The sequence below is a fragment of the Gorilla gorilla genome, chromosome 5 (assembly GCF_029281585.2).
Source record: "Gorilla gorilla gorilla isolate KB3781 chromosome 5, NHGRI_mGorGor1-v2.1_pri, whole genome shotgun sequence".
In the NCBI taxonomy this organism is placed as follows: Eukaryota; Metazoa; Chordata; class Mammalia; order Primates; family Hominidae; genus Gorilla; species Gorilla gorilla.
This window is the reverse complement of record NC_073229.2, coordinates 133,472,333-133,491,001: the sequence shown is the minus strand read 5'-3', so window position 1 is coordinate 133,491,001 and position 18,669 is coordinate 133,472,333. Positions and strand designations below refer to the sequence as shown.

Here is an 18,669-nt window from a genome sequence, read left to right as displayed (position 1 = left end):
ACCATGATTACATCGCTGCACTCCAGCCTGGGAAACAGGTTGAGGTCCCCACTCTAAAAAAAAAAAAATTAAAAGGGTTGCACGTGATCAGTAGCTGCAACACTAGAAAGATGGCAGAGCAAGAGCAAAGAAAAATCCCTTTGGTTCCAGAAAATCTCCTGAAAAAGAGGAAGGCTTATCAAGCTCTCAAAGCCACCCAGGCAAAGCAGGCACTTTTGGAAAAGAAGGAGCAGAGGAAAGGAAAAGGGCTCAGGTTTAAATGACTGGAATCATTCCTGCATGGTTCCTGGTGGCAGAAACGTGACAAGGTGCATCTCAGATGACTAGAAGTGAAACTTCACACTTTGGAATTGCCAGATAAACATCCCTTGGCCTTTGTTGAACGCATTGAAAGGATTAATGGTGTGAGTTTACTGGTGCAGAGAACCATTGCAACACTTCACCTAAAGAAAATTTTTAGTGGTGTCTTGTAAAAGTAACCCCCTAGAACCTAAAAATGCTGCGTATAGTGGAACCTTATGTTACCTTTGGATTTCCAAATCTGAAGTCTGTCTGGCAACTCATTTTGAAACATGGAGAATCCGAGATCAAGAATAAGACCATCCCTCTGACAGACAACACAGTGACTGAGGAGCACCTGAGGAAGTTTGGCATCATTTGCTTGGAAGACCTCATTCATGAAATTGCCTCCCCAGGGAAGCATTTCCAGGAGATGCCATGGTTCTTGCACCCTTTCCACCTCTCAGTGGCCTGTCATGCTACCAAAAATAGAGTGGGCTTCCTCAAGGAGATGGGCACACCTGGCTATCGGGGTGAACGCATCAATCAGCTTATCCGCCAGCTGAACTAGACCCAGGTGCCAAACTGCAGTAAATTTTTGTCAATGAAGTGGAAGCATGTGTTTTTGTTTTTTGAGGAATTTTTATCAAGTATGTTCAGAGAAGATTATTTCCTGCCTTATCTTCAAAAACTGGAAAGGAAGCGCCAAAGAAAAGACAGCAGCTGGCCAGGCACGGTGGCTCACGCCTGTAATTCCAACACTTTGGGAGACTGAGGCAGGCAGATCACCTGAGGTCAAGAGTTCAAGATTAGCCTGACCAACATGGAAAAACCCTGTCTCTACTAAAAATACAAAAATTAGCTGGGCGTGATGGTGCACACCTGTAATCCCAGCTACTCGGGAGGCTGAGGCAGGAAAATCGCTTGAACCCGGGAGGCGGAGGTTGTGGTGAGTCAAGATCGCACTATTGCCCTCCAGCCTGGGCAACAAGAGCAAAACTCCGTCTCAAAAAACAAAACAAAACAAAACAAAAAACAACCCAAAAAACAAAAGATAGTAGCTTATGTTCACAGCAAGCACCTCTCATCACAATCCAGTTCCAAGAAAAAATGTTAGTGTTTTCTACATTGGCTGATGCCCCGTCTGAAATCAGCACATTCCATGGAGGAAGGCATCCGCTTTGCTGCATCGTCTATCCCAGGGTTTAATGTTGGTAAATGAGTAACTCTAGCATCTGTACAAGGCTCCCTAAGACTCCTGCAGCAGTCGACCAAGCCCGGGGACATAATTGAATCTAGAGATTCCTGGGGCCTTGTTTTGAAAAAGACTTGAAATACACATAGGAAGAAAGGCACAAAAATAAATGTTCACTTGTCTCTGCAATAAAAAAGATAAATAAATTTGAAAAAATATAAAAATTTAAAGAAAATAACCAGAGTTATTCAGAGGAACATTGGTTATGGCAGCAAAAGCTTGGAAGCACGCAAGTGTCCACCCTTCAGGGCATACTTAAACTATGGCATATCCTTCCAATGAAATAGTACGCAGCTGTGAAAAAAAGAAAAATTCTCCATATACTGTTACGAAAAGAAGCACAGATTGTTAAATGAAAAAGGCAAGGTGCAGAACAGTGGCCATAAAATGCCACATTTTATAAGAAAGATAACTAAAATGATAATAAAGGGGGAGGATATCCCCTCAAACCTACTAGGATTACTACCCCAGAAACTCCCCTTTCTTCTCTATCATCATTTCTCCCCTCTTTCCTGGATCACTCACAATAGTATACATTATTTCTCTCATCTCATAAAAACCTTTCTCTTGACCCCACTTCACCCATCAGCTATTGCCTCATTTCTTTGTACCCTGTTGTAGCAAAACTCCCAGATAGAGAAGTCTATACTTAAACTGCCTTTGACGTCTTACAAATTCTCTCTTAACCCCACTTACCTGGTTTTCACCTCCACCACTTCACTGAAACTGATTTTGTCACAAACACCAGTGATCTTCACGTGGCTAAAGCCAGTGGTTTTACTCAACTACCAGCAGCATTTCACACAATTTGTCGCTTCCTCCTGCTTGAGAAATCTCCTTCACTAGGCATTGGGACACTGCGGTGCCCTAGTTTTCCTAACTCAACGTTTGTTCTTTCTATTCCTTCTAGATGTCTTTTGCTATTTCTCCTCCCCCACCACCCCCAGCTGTTAACATTAGAGTGTCCCAGGGCTCAGCCGTGGTCCACCTCCTCACTTCTATATATATTCACTCCCTTGGCGTTCTCATCTCGTCTCACAGCTAAATACCATTCATATCCTGACAACTCGCAAATTTAGATCCAATACTCACTTGGCATGTCTTCTTGGATGTCTAAAAGGCATTTAAAACTTAATTTGTGCATAATCAAATTCCCAATCTTCCCTCCCTAACTCGCTTCACAGTTTTCCTCTCAGCTGATAGAAATTCTATCTTCCCAATTGAAAACGCCAGAGTCATAATTGGTTTTTCTTTCTCACATACCTAATAATACTGAACCCATTAGTGCCTACTTCACAATAAGCCCAGAGTTTGACCATTCACTATTTCCACTGCTCCCAAGTTTGAGCCACCATCACTCCTTTCTTCAGTTATTGCAGTAACCTCCACACCAGCTTCTTTCTACTTTCACCCTGTCTTCCTTCACAGCCTATTCTTCACACCTTAGCCAGAGAGATTCTGTCAAAATATAAGCCAGATCATGACGCTCAAAATCTGAGACTTGGTCCCCACTGCATTTAGAGTAAACACAAAAGCCTCAAAAGGCCTTGCATGGTCTGCCCCCCTGCCCCCTCCCTCTCTGACTTCAACGCTCACTACTTTTTCTCCCTCACGGTCTCCACTCCAGCCACACTTAGGTCCTTGCTGTTCTTTGAATGTAATAGGCATGCTCTGCGTAGGGCCTTTGTATGGCTTGTTCCTTCTGTCTGGAATGCTCTTCCCTTAGATACCCTCATAGCTCAATTCCTCACCTTATTTCAAACTTTTGCTCAAAACATCACTCACTCAGTAAGGTCTACCCTAATCACCCAATTTAAATTTGCAATGGACCCCCTTCAAACCTCCACAACACCACCCTTCCTTACTCCATTGTTTTCCTTTTTCTTATGTTATCGCTTGTTGTCTACCCCTTCCTAGATTATAAACTCAATGAAAGGAAGAATATATTCCTAAAATATTTCCTAAAATATAGTAGCCTAGGACATGGAATAGTTCCTGTAATGAAAGAATGTAAATATTTATTGAATAGTTATTGAATGAAAGAATGAATATATGCACAAAGCAGCACTGAAAGGACATGCAGAAAACTAATGAAAGTAGTTACGTACAGGTGGCAGACTAGGGTGCAAGGGGGCTCATGGTGACAACAAGACTCTAAATGTATATTTTTCATCATTTTGAGTTTGGAACCATGTGCATATATTATCTGTTAAAAATAAGATACTTAAAAATAACATGACAGTGGTGGAACGATGTGAGAATGTCAACACTGCTTGACTTCCATCCACAAGGAAGAGCAAAAGCACATGTGCATGTTAATTACAATGGTAAGAACTGGCTGGATAGTGCCTACCTCCTCGTGGTGGTCCCAGGGGAATACTGAAGGGAAGCGATCTATGGAGTTGGACTTAGGAGCCACGCTCCACCTCACTCCGTTTTCTGTTAGTGGGGGGTGCTGGTCATCAGCAGGGACACCTGCCAGCCTGCTCCTGCCCCAGCTGTTTCTAATTTCAGATGAGACTTCCTACCTGCACACTCAATTTACTGACAGGAGGCTCAGTGCTCCCAAGACGAAACACCTAGCACAGTCCACCCAGAAATGTGGGCACAACAGAGCCAGAGCCTCTGGTATCTGTACTTATGCTATTTACTGCCAAGTCCTGGTTTTGAAAATGGGATTCTATGTTTCTTCAACAATTGACTACTTTCCATAATAAACATATAAATCTGTTTTTGCTTTTCCTTTAGGAAATAAAGGCCAGAAGACACATTGCCACTGTCCCAGTACAGCTGAAATGGAAAATCCAAGAGTTAATGTGCCCAGCAATTCACACTTCTTAAGATGTTTAAGACTTTTTAAAAGTCTAAGCTATGACAAGACAGGGCTCATGCGTATTTCAGATGAGAAGTTGGATATCTTTTCCAGGGTGCTGTTGTGGCAGGTCTCCAGCTCACAGATAAGCCTGGTGAGGGACCACATCTGTTGCACACTTCTAGTATGGGGACCCTCACCTGGCAGATGTCCAGTGAGCTGGTTTGGGGTTTAGCTCTGCGCTCAGCTGAAGGGAAAACTTAACAGAGCACTCGGCCGCACTCTCTCCTTGCTCGTGAATTCAGGTTCAGACATGCATTTGCATCTGCAGGCAGGAGTCAGGGAGCCAGGAAAAGCAGAATCCATCCAAAAGAAACAATTCCTGGCAAAGAGGAGTTGGCTGTCTCCAAATGGGTCTCATTTTCAGTGTGTGTTTGGTCATGGCTTCTTTAAGAGGAGGCAGCAGTTTTTGACAGAAGCATGGAAGTAAGAAGGAGACAGCACACTGGGGGTTAAGTTAGGACTCCATTTTCTCCTCTCACTCTGTTCCAGGTCATTTGACTAGAGGAAACTTTGACTTCCTGTTAGCCAAACCACTTCCCCTCTCTCCTCTGCACACCACCCCCAAGCCTCCTTCCTCTAGGAAGGACATCTTGGCTGGGTAACATTCCACTTCCCTAACACAACCACTAGCCTTTGGTGCCTCAGTGGTTCCTGGGTCCCAAACCAAGGCAGAACTGAAACTTGAAGACATACAACTGCCAATCAAGGCTGTTCTCCCAACCAGCTGGGGCGCCCCAATAAGTGGGTAGGTTGAAAGCCTTATTGCAGAGTATGTATGCATCTTGTACTCTTGTGGTTTTCAAACTGCTCCCCAGAACACTAATTCTTCGTGTTGATAATAAATGTTTCCAAGGAGAGGAAAAGGTTCTATGGTCAAATAAATAAAGAAGTAAATAAAATAAAAAATAAAAAAACATTGCATATTCTCTCTCCTTTGGAGATTCACAGTGCACAGTTGGATAGTAAAGGCGCTAGAGTAGAGGAAACTGTTTAGCATTATTTACCCTGAGTTTCCCAAACTTATTTTGAACAAAACACAAATGAACAAAACCCTTCTCCACCAACCCTGAAAAACATGGTAGAAATCCTCCTATCCAATGCAATCAAGACTAAGAGTTAGTTGGTTAGTTAAAAAAAAAAAAAAAAGTCAGTTAAAGCAGAGAATGCTTTACAAATAACATGTACTATCTAAAACATTTTATTTAACTTAAAAATACATAAATTTACAAACATCTGCCAGTCATCTAACATAGGGCCTAGGCCTTTTCTTTGTAAGTACCCATTGACCGAAGTTCTGCACCATCTTTCTTCTATAAATCTTGGTCTATAGTTTCTACTTTTGTTTGTTTGATTTTAGAGAAAGAAAAAGACCATGAAAATCCAAACACATCATTTTGTACAATTTCACAATTTTACCTAGTCGTTTCAGTCATCTGTCTCATAACCAATTTGATAATTTTTATTTTTTCTATACAACTAGCCTTTTATTCAGGTTTTCCAAATCCTTTCAACATAATTTTTCTTTTCTTTTTTCTTTTCTTTTTTTTTTTTTTTTTTTTTTTGAGACAGAGTTCCGCTCTTGTTGCCCAGGCTGGAGCACAATGGCGCAGTCTCAGCTCACTGCCTCAGCCTCTTGAGTAGCTGGGATTACAGCTGCCCTCCAGCACGCCTGGCTAATTTTTGTATTTTGAGTAGAGACAGGGTTTCGCCATGTTGGCCAAGACAAAGCGCTGGGATTACAGGCGTGAGCCACCATGCCCGGGCGTTTTACTTTATTTTCTTTTTCAAATACATTTAATTTTTTTAGAGCAATTTTAGGTTCATAGCAGAATGGAGGGGAATGTATTGAGAGTGCCCATGAGCTCCTCACACACATTCTCCACCATCAATGTCCTGCCCCAGAGGGTGCATTTGTTACCATCAATGAACCTACATTGACGTGTCATTATCATCCAAAGCCTATAGTTTGCATTATGGTTTACTGTTAGTGTCCTACATCCTATGGTCTTGGATAACATATGACGACATGGATACACCATGTTAGTATCATACAGAATAGTTTCACTGCCCCAAAATCCTCTGTGCTCTGCCTATTCCTCCTTCCTACCCTCCTAAATGGTGGCAGGCACTGATCTTTTTACTCTCTCCATAGTTTCGCCTTTTCCAGAATGTCATATTTGGAATCATACAATATGTTGCCTTTTCACATTGGCTTCTTTCACTTAGTAATATGCATTTAAGCTTCTTCCGTGTCTTTTCATGGCTTGACAGCTCATTTCTTTTTAATGCTTAATAATGTTTCACTGACTAGATGTGCTACAGATGATCAATTTCAATTTAGTTTTTCTAGAATCAACAGATCTCTTTCTTTTTGTATTCCTATTACGCCGGTTTACGTAGTTCTTAATTAAATTATCTCAATACAATGACAGTTAAAACCGGCACAAACAGGTTTGGAGCAAACAATGATCAGCGATGCTAGGTAAAATACATGCAACCCAAAGCCTGTGATTAGTGAGCACTTTGCTGGCTCATGTTACCAGAAGAACGGAAAGTGTCAGGTAACCCAGAAGCCTGTTAGCGAAGAAGGGCTGGGAGAACTACTGCTGTAATATCTTGAGGAACTTGTGTTCCATGGCACTGCTGGGGAAATGCTGGCTGACACGATGCTCTTGTAAGAACTGTTTTGATATGCTCTCTTGAAGCAAAACATTGTTGATCTCTCACCTTTAATATATGTACACTTATATTTTGATTATATTTATTATCCTACATTATTATAATATATTTTTATATTTTATTTTATTTATATGTATTTATAACTACCTACAATACTACCAATAGTGAATATCACAAAGCATGATATACTTAGGGAAGGATTCATCAACAATGAGAATGGATCTCAATCCGCATTCCCAATAGTTTCCTTGACCTTTTACAATTTTTTTTTTTGTCTGCCAGGCAGGTGGCTTACACCTAGAATCTCAGCACTTTGGGAGGCAGAGGTGGGAAGATCACTTGAAGAGTTCAAGACCAGCCTGGGCAACATAGCAAGAGGATGGCTCTACAAAAAATTTTTAAAAATTAGTTGGGCATGGTGGTGTGCACCGGTGATTCTAGCTACTTGGAAGGCTGAGGTAGGAGGATCGTTTTAGCCCAGGAGTTCAAGGCTGCAGTGAGCTATGGTGGCACCACTGAACTCCAGCCTGGGTGGCAGCATGAGATCGTATCTTTAAAAAAAAAAAAGCAGCAAAAATTTATTATCTGTCTTCTTATCAGACATGATTAGATTATCTTTTATGACCTCAGAATGTGGCTGAGGATAAGCATGCACTAGGATTACAGTGTCACCTCGACTAGTTTCTCATTACTTGTGGATTGCCTGCCCATGGTCACTTCAGGACACCTCAGTGTAGAGTGTGGCATGTGACTCCTTACATATGGCTCTAATCTATTTAGAAGTTCTCATATTTTCTTCCCACACCCCTGGGATATATGCATTCCACTTTGGAGACTGTTGGCCTCATAACTGCTCAGAGAAAATTAGAAAATCAATTAAAAATCACTTCAATGCCAAAACATCAAAGATGAGGGATGGCAGAATCTTTGTGAACCAACGGGGCCATCTCTGCTAAGATAAGCCCCGGGGCTGAACAAAGATGTCTGGATCCACTTTAGATAGTTTTCAGGGGACTACTAGTTCAGCTACCGAGACCTAATACAAGGGCCAGGTCTGGATGCCACATCCTCAGAGGCTCAATGACAAACCGGAAACTCATTCAGAAGCTGTATGATCAAGCTCCAAGACAAGGTGAGGGGGAAAGAAGGAGGGAGAGGGAGAGAAGTATTCCAAGGTTCCTTTTTTTTTTGGATACAGAGTCTCACTCTGTCACTCAGGCTGGAGTGCAGTGGCACAATCTTGGCTCACTGCAGCCTCGACATCCTAGGCGCAAGCGATCCTCCCACCTCAGCATCCTGAGTAGCTGGGACTACAGGTGTGCATCGCCACACCCAGCTAATTTTTTTCCATTTTTTGTAGAGTTGGGGTTTTACCATGTTGCTCAGGCTGGTCTCAAATTCCTGAGCTCAAGTGAGCCGCCTGCCTCGGCCTCCCAGAGTGCCTTTGGGCTCCAGGAGTGAGCCACCATACCTGGCTCAGGGTTTCTTTTTGGCCGTTGTAAATGTAAACACCAGAGTCAGTTAGCCCATAAGGAAGGAGAAGACCCTGAGGAAAAGGATAAGGGCTTTTGCTGTCCCCCTGGTTCTCAATACTCTCCATTCCTAACTTCCTCTGGAAAAACCTCCAGCCCCAAGCTAATCTTGACCACAAAGGGTGATCTCTGCATGAAGAGGCAACCCTTGCTTGGAAGCCCTGGCCACTATGGCTACTTCTTACGGCCAAGATAAATAGTAGGAAGGTGGGGATTCCAATATGTTATTGCCTTTTTTGAAGGTACCAAGCCCACAGAGGTCTCAGGAAGATGACACTGAAGAAATGTATACCAAAGCACCTTGGCACACAGTAAGGACTCAATCGCTTGAATTAGGAGAACTCAGTAGAGGTGGAGATCCAGGTCTCCACACTGAGTCATGCCTGACAGACCAAAGAACAAAACAAAATAGAACCAGAAACAACAACCCTTCCCCTTTGATATTGGCATGGAGTTTAAAAGTCTTATAAGTATAGAATCAAACAAGAGTTTAGAACTGGTCAGCACACTCCAGCCAAAGTGAGGCTTGGTAACATCAACCTAGCCACTGTTAAAAATAACTCTATCCCTCCCCTCTGCCTGCCCCCCACTGCATTGAAGGCCCTTTGCAAGCACAGCTGACAGGCACCCTGTGCAAGGCAGCACAACCACAGAGCAAAGATGCTTCCCCACAGCCCCTCACCCCAGGTGTCTCATAGGAACCACGGCCCCAACATGTGCAGATGGTTGCACCTGCTGCAGGCTTGTGGATTTTCTCCAAGGACTCGGAAGGGAGCCGCCTGGATGCAGCAAACACAGCACAAACAACAGGCGCTTTGTGTCTTGTTGAATGTTCTGTAACTAGAGCTCAACCACACTCAGCTCTCTGGTGGCATTAGAGACGCCCAGCTGGGGAGAGGCTCACGCTTTCATTGCACAGGGCCCTGTTTACAGAATTCAGTTACTCGAAGCACTAATAAAACGACTATGTCTTAGGTGAGGACAGAGGTTATTAATTAACACTACAATGTCTGTGGACTTTGTCTCAAAAGCAAAACCTAATTTAAGTTCGTAGTCAGACAACTCCTCCCTAGCTCAAAGGTTATGAATTTCCTACAGAATATCCAAAGTTAGGAGTAGATATTATAGTTCAGACAGGACTAGCTACATAACGCAGGGGCCTGGTGCAAAATAAAAATGTAGGACCTCTTGTTTAAAAAGCAGGAAAAAGTGTCACACCGATATTAAAAGATAAAGCTTTTCCCTTTCTTCTGCAGTCTCTCCCTTGACCTGTCATGGTGTTTTTAATTTGCTTTTAACGTTGCGCTCTCTTGGTCATGGGAATATGTGCAGGGGGAGTGAGACCCCCATAAGCACCCAGTGGCCCTGCCTGTGTCTCAGTGCATGAATATGCATGACCCACCAGCTACCAGACTGAGGCACCGGGCCCTGCCTGGGGATGAGAAGTTGAGTCAGGCATCTCCCCTTCCCACCACCCCAATCCACTGTGGAAAGGCAACCCTCAAGAGTACTGCAACCTCTGTCCTGAGAGACTCTAGGTACCCAAGGTGGGCAGGAAGCTTGCCCTCACTGAGCTACCCATTGAACACATGGTGGTGCTGCCAGCCTAAGACCCGTGAGATGCTGCCGGGTGCACACGCCTGACCTTGATCCTCCCTGTGCCAAGGTCCCCGTCCCCTCTGGGTACAGGGAGGGTCAAGGTCAGACATTTGCACCCAGCAGCATCTCAGGGGTCCCAGGCTGGCAGCAACACCATGCGTTCAATGAGTAGCTCAGGAAGGGTAAGCCTCCTGCCCACTTTAGGTACCTAGAATTGTAACTTTGAACAAATTCAAAGGTAAACCATTAAAAGTTTCAGGATGGTGATCACAGAACATGAAACCCCAAGTGCCCCTCTGCATCCTGTGTGTCACATGCCCGTGAAGTGGCCCCAAGTTTGGACCTCAGATGGAAGGAACCATTCTGATTGCCTTCATACCCTAAATATACAAATTTGACATATCATAACTTATATATGTTACAAATAAGAAAGGCTTTAGGTTTCCATTCATTTCAACTTTATTTCAGTTATGAGTTAATCAGTAGAGTTGAAACTGAAGTGAAACTATGTTTTCCATTTGTTTAAAAAAGCCTTTGTACAGGGAAAGAAATATACCAAAGGGCTTTGTGTCTTGTTGCAGGTTCTATAACTAGAGCTCAACCACACTCAGCTCTCTGGTGGCATTTAGAGACACCCAGCTGGGGAGAGGCTTGCCCGTTCATTGCACAGGGTCAAGGGTAAAAGGTCATTTTTATATCATTTTCCGGGCATCGCACCGATGTTTTGGTTTTTGCTTGTTTTTACAACAAATGTCGATACATGAATTGCTTTCATAATTAGGAAAAACCAATAAACATTATTTTGTGTAGTAACAAAATAAATGTACTTTACCTGTAGGGAGAGAAGACTCCTCCTTGCACTTTTCTGATAAAACCAGTGTCATCTCTCTGTTAACTTTTCTTAGTACCTCTTGGATCATTTGAATTTCACAATTTTCCAGAAGTTTTTGAAGCTAGAGTAAGCATAGGTTGAGGGTCACTCACTACATTCAGATTATATTTTGGGTCCCATGTCACATTCCTGCAGAAGGGCTTTGGGCTAGGGCCTGCCCCTCAGCTACTCTCCCGGGAAAGAAGGAACACTTCCCTTCTAGGTCTCCCAAGTGCTTCTGGGGACACAGATGTACCTCCCTGGAGACCAACACCTTTTCTTCCTGGCTCACATCTTCATTGATAAAATACAATCCTTTTTTTTTTTAACCAAGTTTTGCTAAATTGCAAAGTGTCTAATCCCTGGGGTGACCTCATGTCTTTTGGGGTCTCTAAATGTGGCTAGGATTCTGTGAGTTATCATTACAAAAGAAGCTCTCAGCCGGGCACAATGGCTCACACCTGTAATCTCAACACTTTGGGAGGCTGAGGCAGGTGGATCACGAGGTCAGGAGTTCGAGACCAGCCTAGCCAAGATGATGAAACCCCATCTCTACTAAAAATAAAAAAATTAGCTGGGCGCCTGTAATCCCAGCTACTCGGGAGACTGAGGCAGGAGAATTGCTTGAATCTGAGAGGCGGAGGTTGCAGTGAGCTGAGATTGCGCCACTGCACTCTAGCCTGGGCGACAGAGCAAGACTCAAAAAAAAAAAAAAAAAGAGGCCCTCAGGTATAAAACTTGATTTAGATACCAAGGAAGATTTCACAAGATTTAAAACTCCATGTAGGACCAACAGTAAAGTCTTCCAAAAACTGTGAGCCCTCACTCAATCCATTATGCTTGCAGAGCGTAGGTTTCTCCCTGTTGAAGGCCCCTAGGTACTGGAAAGGAATAGGGCTCAGAAGGGTAAGCAGTGAGCTTGGCACTGGGGCCTGACAGGGGCTGACTTCTCCTTGTTGCTCAGTGGATGAGCATCTCTGCGTTGACAACCGAACAGCCGAGGCTTTGCTTGCCTGGTACAATAAGCCCAGCCACAGAGCGCGTGAGTCCCAGGATCAAGCTGAACAAAGACTCGGGAAAACAACTTCTCCACACAGATCATCTTACACATACCAAATGGGCATTTTCTTATTCTCAGAAAAACAATTACAGGGAGCTTTTACAAATATTTCATTTCCATGTGGATACTTGCATGCTAAATTTTATGCTTAAGATAGTGGTTATGTTTTCTATGATCATTCTTATGAAGGTACACATCAATTTGAGGAAAATCAAAATGATAAAAATCCAGACTTATAGAACAGGGACATTAAGGGTAGTAATTTGCTTCATCGAAGCACCACATGGCTTTAAATACTTAGTCCTGCCCTCCCTCCAGCCCATTCAATGATTTACAACCCTGCAATTTACACTCAGCTTCTTAGAAAAAATACCATTTGGGTATGTCTGTAGTTTTACATGCTAATGCCATAAAGGACATTTTCAAAGGCAAATTTAAAATATATCCTGCATACCTGGTGAGTTTTTATTTCAACTTCTGAGGCTCCACTGGGGGGAAGAACAGACTGATTATTTACTATAAATCCTTCAAATTCATCTTCTTTCCCCATCTGCCTGGCTATAGCTTTCATGCTGGGGTAGAGAACGTCAGTTCTATTAAAGAAGAAAGACAGAAATTAGCAAACATATTTTTTCTCATTTCAACTATCTGATAATTATTTTCATTCATTTTCTCTTTCCTATCATCAGTATCCTAACCCATTCACAGATACATCAACATTTAATTCACCACAGTTATCATTCCTTAGCCACATGAAATCGTGAGGCTTTTTCCCATTGGGTGCATATAATTTCAGTCCTCATTCTTCAAAATATTGACAAGTCTTCACCTTCCCTAGTTATCAGGGACACTGACTATAATAATTTCACAAGATAAACAATCTGGCTATACCAAAGTGAACTTTTTGTTGTTGTTATTGTTGTTGTTGTTGTTTGTTTTTGTTTTTTGAGAGGGAGTTTCACTCTTGTTGCCCAGGCTGGAGTGCAATGGTGCGATCTCAGCTCACTGCAACCTCCGCCTCCTGGGTTCAAGCCATTCTTCTGCCTCAGCCTCCCGAGTAGCTGGGATTACAGGTACCCACCATCACACCTGGTCAATTTTTTGTATTTTTAGTAGAGACAGGGTTTCACCGTGTTGGCCAGGCTGGTCTCAAACTTCTGACCTCAGGTAATCCACCCGCCTCAGCCTCCCAAAGTGCTGGGATTACAGCTGTGAGCCACCACGCCTGGCCTAAAGCAAACGTTCTTAAGCTTGGTAAGGCCCAGGGTGTATGGGGGTGCTTAGTAAATGTTCATTTGTTAACAGACACATGGCAGAAGCAACATGCCTTCCCAGCCAGCTACGTCATTCGAGCCAGGGCCTGCAGCTGCTAGAATGCCTCCCATTCCTCAGACTTGTGCCGCATGTGCCATCTGTATATCTCTGGCTGCAATGCCACAAGCTCTGAGAGACTCAGTCCGTGGGTCTAATGGGTCATATTAGGATTCATGGACCAAATCTCGCCCTCAGATTAAGAGGCAGGAATCTGCCATCCCCCAGGTTCTAGTCATGGCCATGAATTTCAGCATCAGCAACACTCACTCATAGAGCTCTGAAAACCGTTTGTGGAGAGAGAGAGAGTTGATATCCTGGCCTTGCAGCTTGAGTCGGCCCCAGTGCTCCTTTAGCACTTCCAGCTGCTTCCACAGTATCAGAAATGATCTCAGCAAAGCAAGGGACATCACCGCATCGCACGGGCCCTCCAGCAGCTCAGAGGTCTTTGGGCTGCTTCGGAACTGACTTCTGAATCCTGGCACTTTGGATCAATCTGGCTGAAAGCATTATGGAAATCCTTCTTTATTGATCATGGACCAACACAGGCTAACCTTTCACATGCAGCCTGTGCAAAACAAAGTCTTTGGAGAATTAACTTTTTCCCCAGGAGGAATGGTTTACAGGCCCACAGCACATATAGAGTTGAGAGAGGTTGACCATCCTTCATGAACAGTTTATGGAAAGGATAGGAATGTCTCAACTGCAGCTTTTTGCTTGGGTCTGGAACCATTCATTTTGAAAACTCGCTTACTTGCATACTACGTTTTATCTGCCTTTGAAAAACTGAGCCTTTTGTGTTTTCCCTCTGCATTCTGGAAAGTGCTCTTCAATATACCTGAGATTAAAGTTCCCATCACGGTGGAGCCAAGAAGTGACTTTCCATTGAGGGTTTTACCCATCTTATGGGTAAAGAAATGGAAACTTAATTTATCCTACCTCCTGTTTCTTCTCCTCTTTTAGAAGTTAGGCAGGAAACATTTCTCTTAATTAGAATTTATCATTCAATAAGAAAGATTACTTTAAAATTATGATTTCTTCATTTATTCACTGGTGCTTTCCTTAAGTAAATAATTGTGGAGGGGCTGCTATAAGCCCTGGAGGACATGGAGGAAACAAGGTATTCAGGTCCTTGTTTGTCCTGCTGTCCTGCAGCCAGCGGTCTGAGGGCCAGGGTCACCCAGAGTGAGGAACAAAATGAGGATCACGTCCAGGCCCACTGCCTGTCCACAGTGTCTCAGTCACAGAAAAAGGAGCTCTTCTTGGCAGACCAGGATGGCAAATCCCGTGACGTTATGATAAAAAGAGCCTTAGAGAGCATTTAGGTGACAGTACCCGAGACACTCATGTTTCCTGGCTAGAAACAGGGAGAACAACCTGGTATAATTGGATCCTAGAGCAGTGGTATTAACATATCTAAGGAAAAGCCTGCCTGCCAGGAAGAGCATTGGTCAAATTGTCCAAGGAAGAATTGATAAGCAAGAACCAGGGGAGAGTGAGTTCCTGTAGACTGCTGGTAACTCCTCAGTCTTGTAGCCTGCCTCCCCAACAATCAGCTAGTGCATGGATTTCCAGATTTTATTTTATCCTCAGAGCTCTTTCATCAAATGAATTCTTACACACTGGCCCAAATATTCAACAGACTAAGGCCAAGCATGGTGACATGAAGGGAACAGCCTGGAGGCCATGTAATTGCGGCCCCTGCTCCCCAGCTCAAGAAGCCCCAAAGTGTCTCTGAGGAACCCCAGGGCTCCTTGGACCACAATTTTAAAAGCCTTGAGCCAATTCATCACCTTTACTTTGGAGCTCTGGAGACTGAGGCCTAGTGAGATCAAAAAACTTATAGCATAACTGGGGCAGGAACTCAGGAGTCCTGATTCTCAGGGCAGTATAAATTCTACTGCTTCCTATTGTCTATGAATAGCTAAATACTCCTAAATAAAAACACATGAAATAAAATTAATTAAAATAAATAATAATTTTAAAGCAAACTTGTTTGTTAATATGTTCATATGATGAGAAGTCTTTTCTACCTACATGCTTTAATTTAATAGACAAGAGAAGGAACAGGAGCCAAAATAAATAACAAGGTGGAGGATGGTGGGGAATGTCAGGAAAAGATGGTAATCCATCATAGACAGGGCCAAAATATGGCAAACAGAAGGACCTGAGGGCCCAGCATGTTTTTGGATCTTGGCACAATTTGGTCTATACCCAGCTTTGCAAATGATCACACTGGGTGAAGATCTAATTATGCTGTGGAATGTAGATGGCACATATAAAACCACTTCTTTTTCTACTAATTGGCCCCAAGTGGACTTGTGACTCAGTTTAGCTAAAAAGACACAAGGAAAATCTAATGGGGGGGCTTCCAGAAAATATTCCGCTCCTTGATAAAAAGATAGATCTCCAAGGAGAAAGCTTTTTTGCTCCTGTTTTTATCTTACAAACATGAGGGAGATGTTTGCCAATACACCTAAATGGCAGAGCTTGAGTCCTTGAAGTCACTGTCAAGGGGCTACACCAACCTGAACTGCCTCCTTCTAGACTTCTTATTATGGAGGATTAATATGCTTCCCTAATTTAAGTTATAGCTAATGGAACAACCTGTTACTTGCACCAGAAGCACTCTAATTGGCACAGAGAAGCATCGGGGTAAGGGTGGATGATCAGAAAAAGCTTCCTAAGGAGAGTGGTTTGGAAGTGGAAATCTGAAGGATAAGTAAGAGTTAATCAGGTGATGAAGCAGAAAGAGGAAGGAGAGGGAAGTTTTCCATTAGAGGGACCAGTTTGGGAGAAGTACAGAAGAGAGCATGGTGCATTTGACAAATCGAAAGACATTGAGGGTAGAAATATTGGCAGGAGTCAAGTCACGAGGGGCTGATGAAAGCATTTGGACTCTTCTCAGGGCATCTGGAATCCATTGAAGAGTTATAGTGAAGGAAGTGATATAATCAGGCTTGCATTTAAAAATATTACCCTGGTGAATGGATTGGAAGGAGGTGAGAATAAGTGTATTGAATCCAAATGGAGGTCAAGATCATAGCCTAGTTAGTGATCAGGGATGATGATGGTTTGGACTCATAGAAGTGGGTACTGTGGGGGAACAGAGAAAGAAGACAAACTTGAAAGATATTAAAATAATTGATAGTAAAACTTGGTGACTGGTTGTGGGGTGTGGGACAGAAGTCAAAGATGGTGCCCAGAGTTTTTGGCTTGGCCAACTGGGCAGGTAGTGGTAAACTGACAGGGAAGGGCAAGATTTAGGGAGTAAGATGACCTTAGCTTGAGAAACGCTGTCTCTGAGATGGAATAAGTGGAGATATCCAGCAGGCAATTGAACATGTGAGTCTGATAGGATTGATATTTGGGCTAGACATATAGATTTGGATCATTGCATGTGAATGTCATCAAAGTTATAAAAGTGGATGGGTTTTCCTAGGGAGAGGGTGAGGAATGGAGCAGCCTAGTAGAGAAGAGGATGAGGGAGCTCTAGGGCCAGACCGTTGGGTTGGAATCTGAACTTCTTTCCTCATTAACCATGTGACTTTGGCCATGTTACTTAACTTTTTTAAGCCTTAGTATTCTTATCTATAAAATGAGAACAATGAAACAACCTATCTCATGGAATTATTGTGAGGACTAAATAAATGAATACATAAAAAGCAATCTGAACAGACCTCAACTTCTAGGCAATAATAGTAGTGGTATTAATAGTATTCAGGGCTGACTTAACAGCTTGGGCAGAGGAGGCACAGTGCCTAGGGCCCACAAAATGCTTTATTTTTTTTTAATCAGAAAAAAAGACCTTTTAGGCTAAATAAAATGCTTTAATATATGATATTAATATATTTTTCTTTGTACTAGCACAATGTTAAAATATAATTTTTAATGGTTTTTCATGGAGGAGGGAAGAGCCCACAAAGGTAAAAGTGTTAGGGACTGCAGAAGTCAAAATGTGGCCCTGGTAGCAGTGGTGGGATAGATTATAAAAAAATTTTAGGGTTGGCAGAGGTAGAGGACCCTACAGAAGGGTCTGAGAAGGGGGGCTCAGCAATGTTGGAGGAAAGCTAGGAGAGACTCATGCTGTAGAAGCCAAGGGCAGAGAGGCTTTGAGAAGGACTCTGTGTCAAATGCTGCCAAGGGGTTAAGTAGGAAGGTGACTGAAAGTACCCAGGGGATTTAGTGACAAAGACCATCTCTTGATGAGAGAGGTTTCAGTAGCAAGATTGGGAAGACAGACTGCAGTGCTTCGAGGAGTGGCAGGAAGGTAAGAAAATGGAGATGATGGGTTTAGGCATTGCTCAGAAAGTTTGGCTCGGACAGAAAAGCTCTTCAAGTGGGGGCACCAGCTAGTTTGTCTAGCATCCAAACATGTCTCTGCCTAGTTCCTGGATACATGCAAAATCGTTTAAAGTCATGATACTAGGAGCGCTAGTGGCCCTTGCACCTTAGAGCTTCAGAATGATAAACCCAGAGGAGGCAGTGCCTGCCCAGGAGACCATAGGCCAGTAGTTGAGTGATGAGGACAAGAGCCCAGGCCTGAGATGTCCACCTGGGGCTTCTATCAGACCCCTCTGGCCCTTCCAACTCCAGTCCTAGATGTATGACTCACAAAGAAAGCATCCAGTTGGCGTTTTTGTTTCATTTGGTTTCAATAGACCTCCCACAACTTTTGGCGTATTTTTAAAATTAAAATAGATGGATATACCATAATCATGGAACTTAGAAAATGCTTTGCAGTGGCTACCCCTGCTCCACTGTTGCTCCCAGGTGGCGTTGGCACAGTCCTGGGACCTACTGAGAGAGGCTGTGGGAAAACATGACTCCCCGGACCATCTCCCCAACAGAGAGGTCCTTCAGTCCAATATAGTACTAGTCAATATGGAAACGATACCCCAAGAATACCTGTGTATTTTTGCCCAGTGTGGCTTGCTGTCTTTGGGGGGCCTCCATGTTCACATGATAGCTACTCAGAACATCTTCCAGTAGCAGTTGCACACCCACCAGTTCTCCATGAGCCACCTTGCGGCCACGGTCACTCAGCCCACAGAGGCACAGCTAAAAAAAACAAAAAAACCTTCCATTTGAAGACCATATATATTTTTTACATATGGTTTTCAGGAAGAAAACTAGGAGCAACTGTATTTACAAGAACCCATTCCCTCAACTGCTAGAAAATTCATAAAAACCAGAGTAACATTTCTA

General features: G+C 43.2%; 1 protein-coding gene and 1 pseudogene across 1 annotated transcript in view; one reads left to right on the top strand and one right to left on the bottom strand.

Annotated features, from left to right (window-relative positions):
• Positions 1–14,208, bottom strand: part of LOC101132561 (coiled-coil domain-containing protein 162) — a 41,594-nt gene extending 27,386 nt beyond the window's left edge. The window contains 3 exon segments of the mRNA XM_055390745.2: positions 11,052–11,172; positions 12,605–12,743; positions 13,732–14,208. Coding sequence (XP_055246720.2) covers positions 11,052–11,172; positions 12,605–12,743; positions 13,732–13,871 — 400 coding nt within the window. The 5' untranslated portion in view covers positions 13,872–14,208.
• On the top strand, positions 90–862 carry LOC101126763 (ribosomal protein uL30-like; annotated as a pseudogene).
• Positions 14,209–18,669: the final 4,461 nt, after the last annotated feature.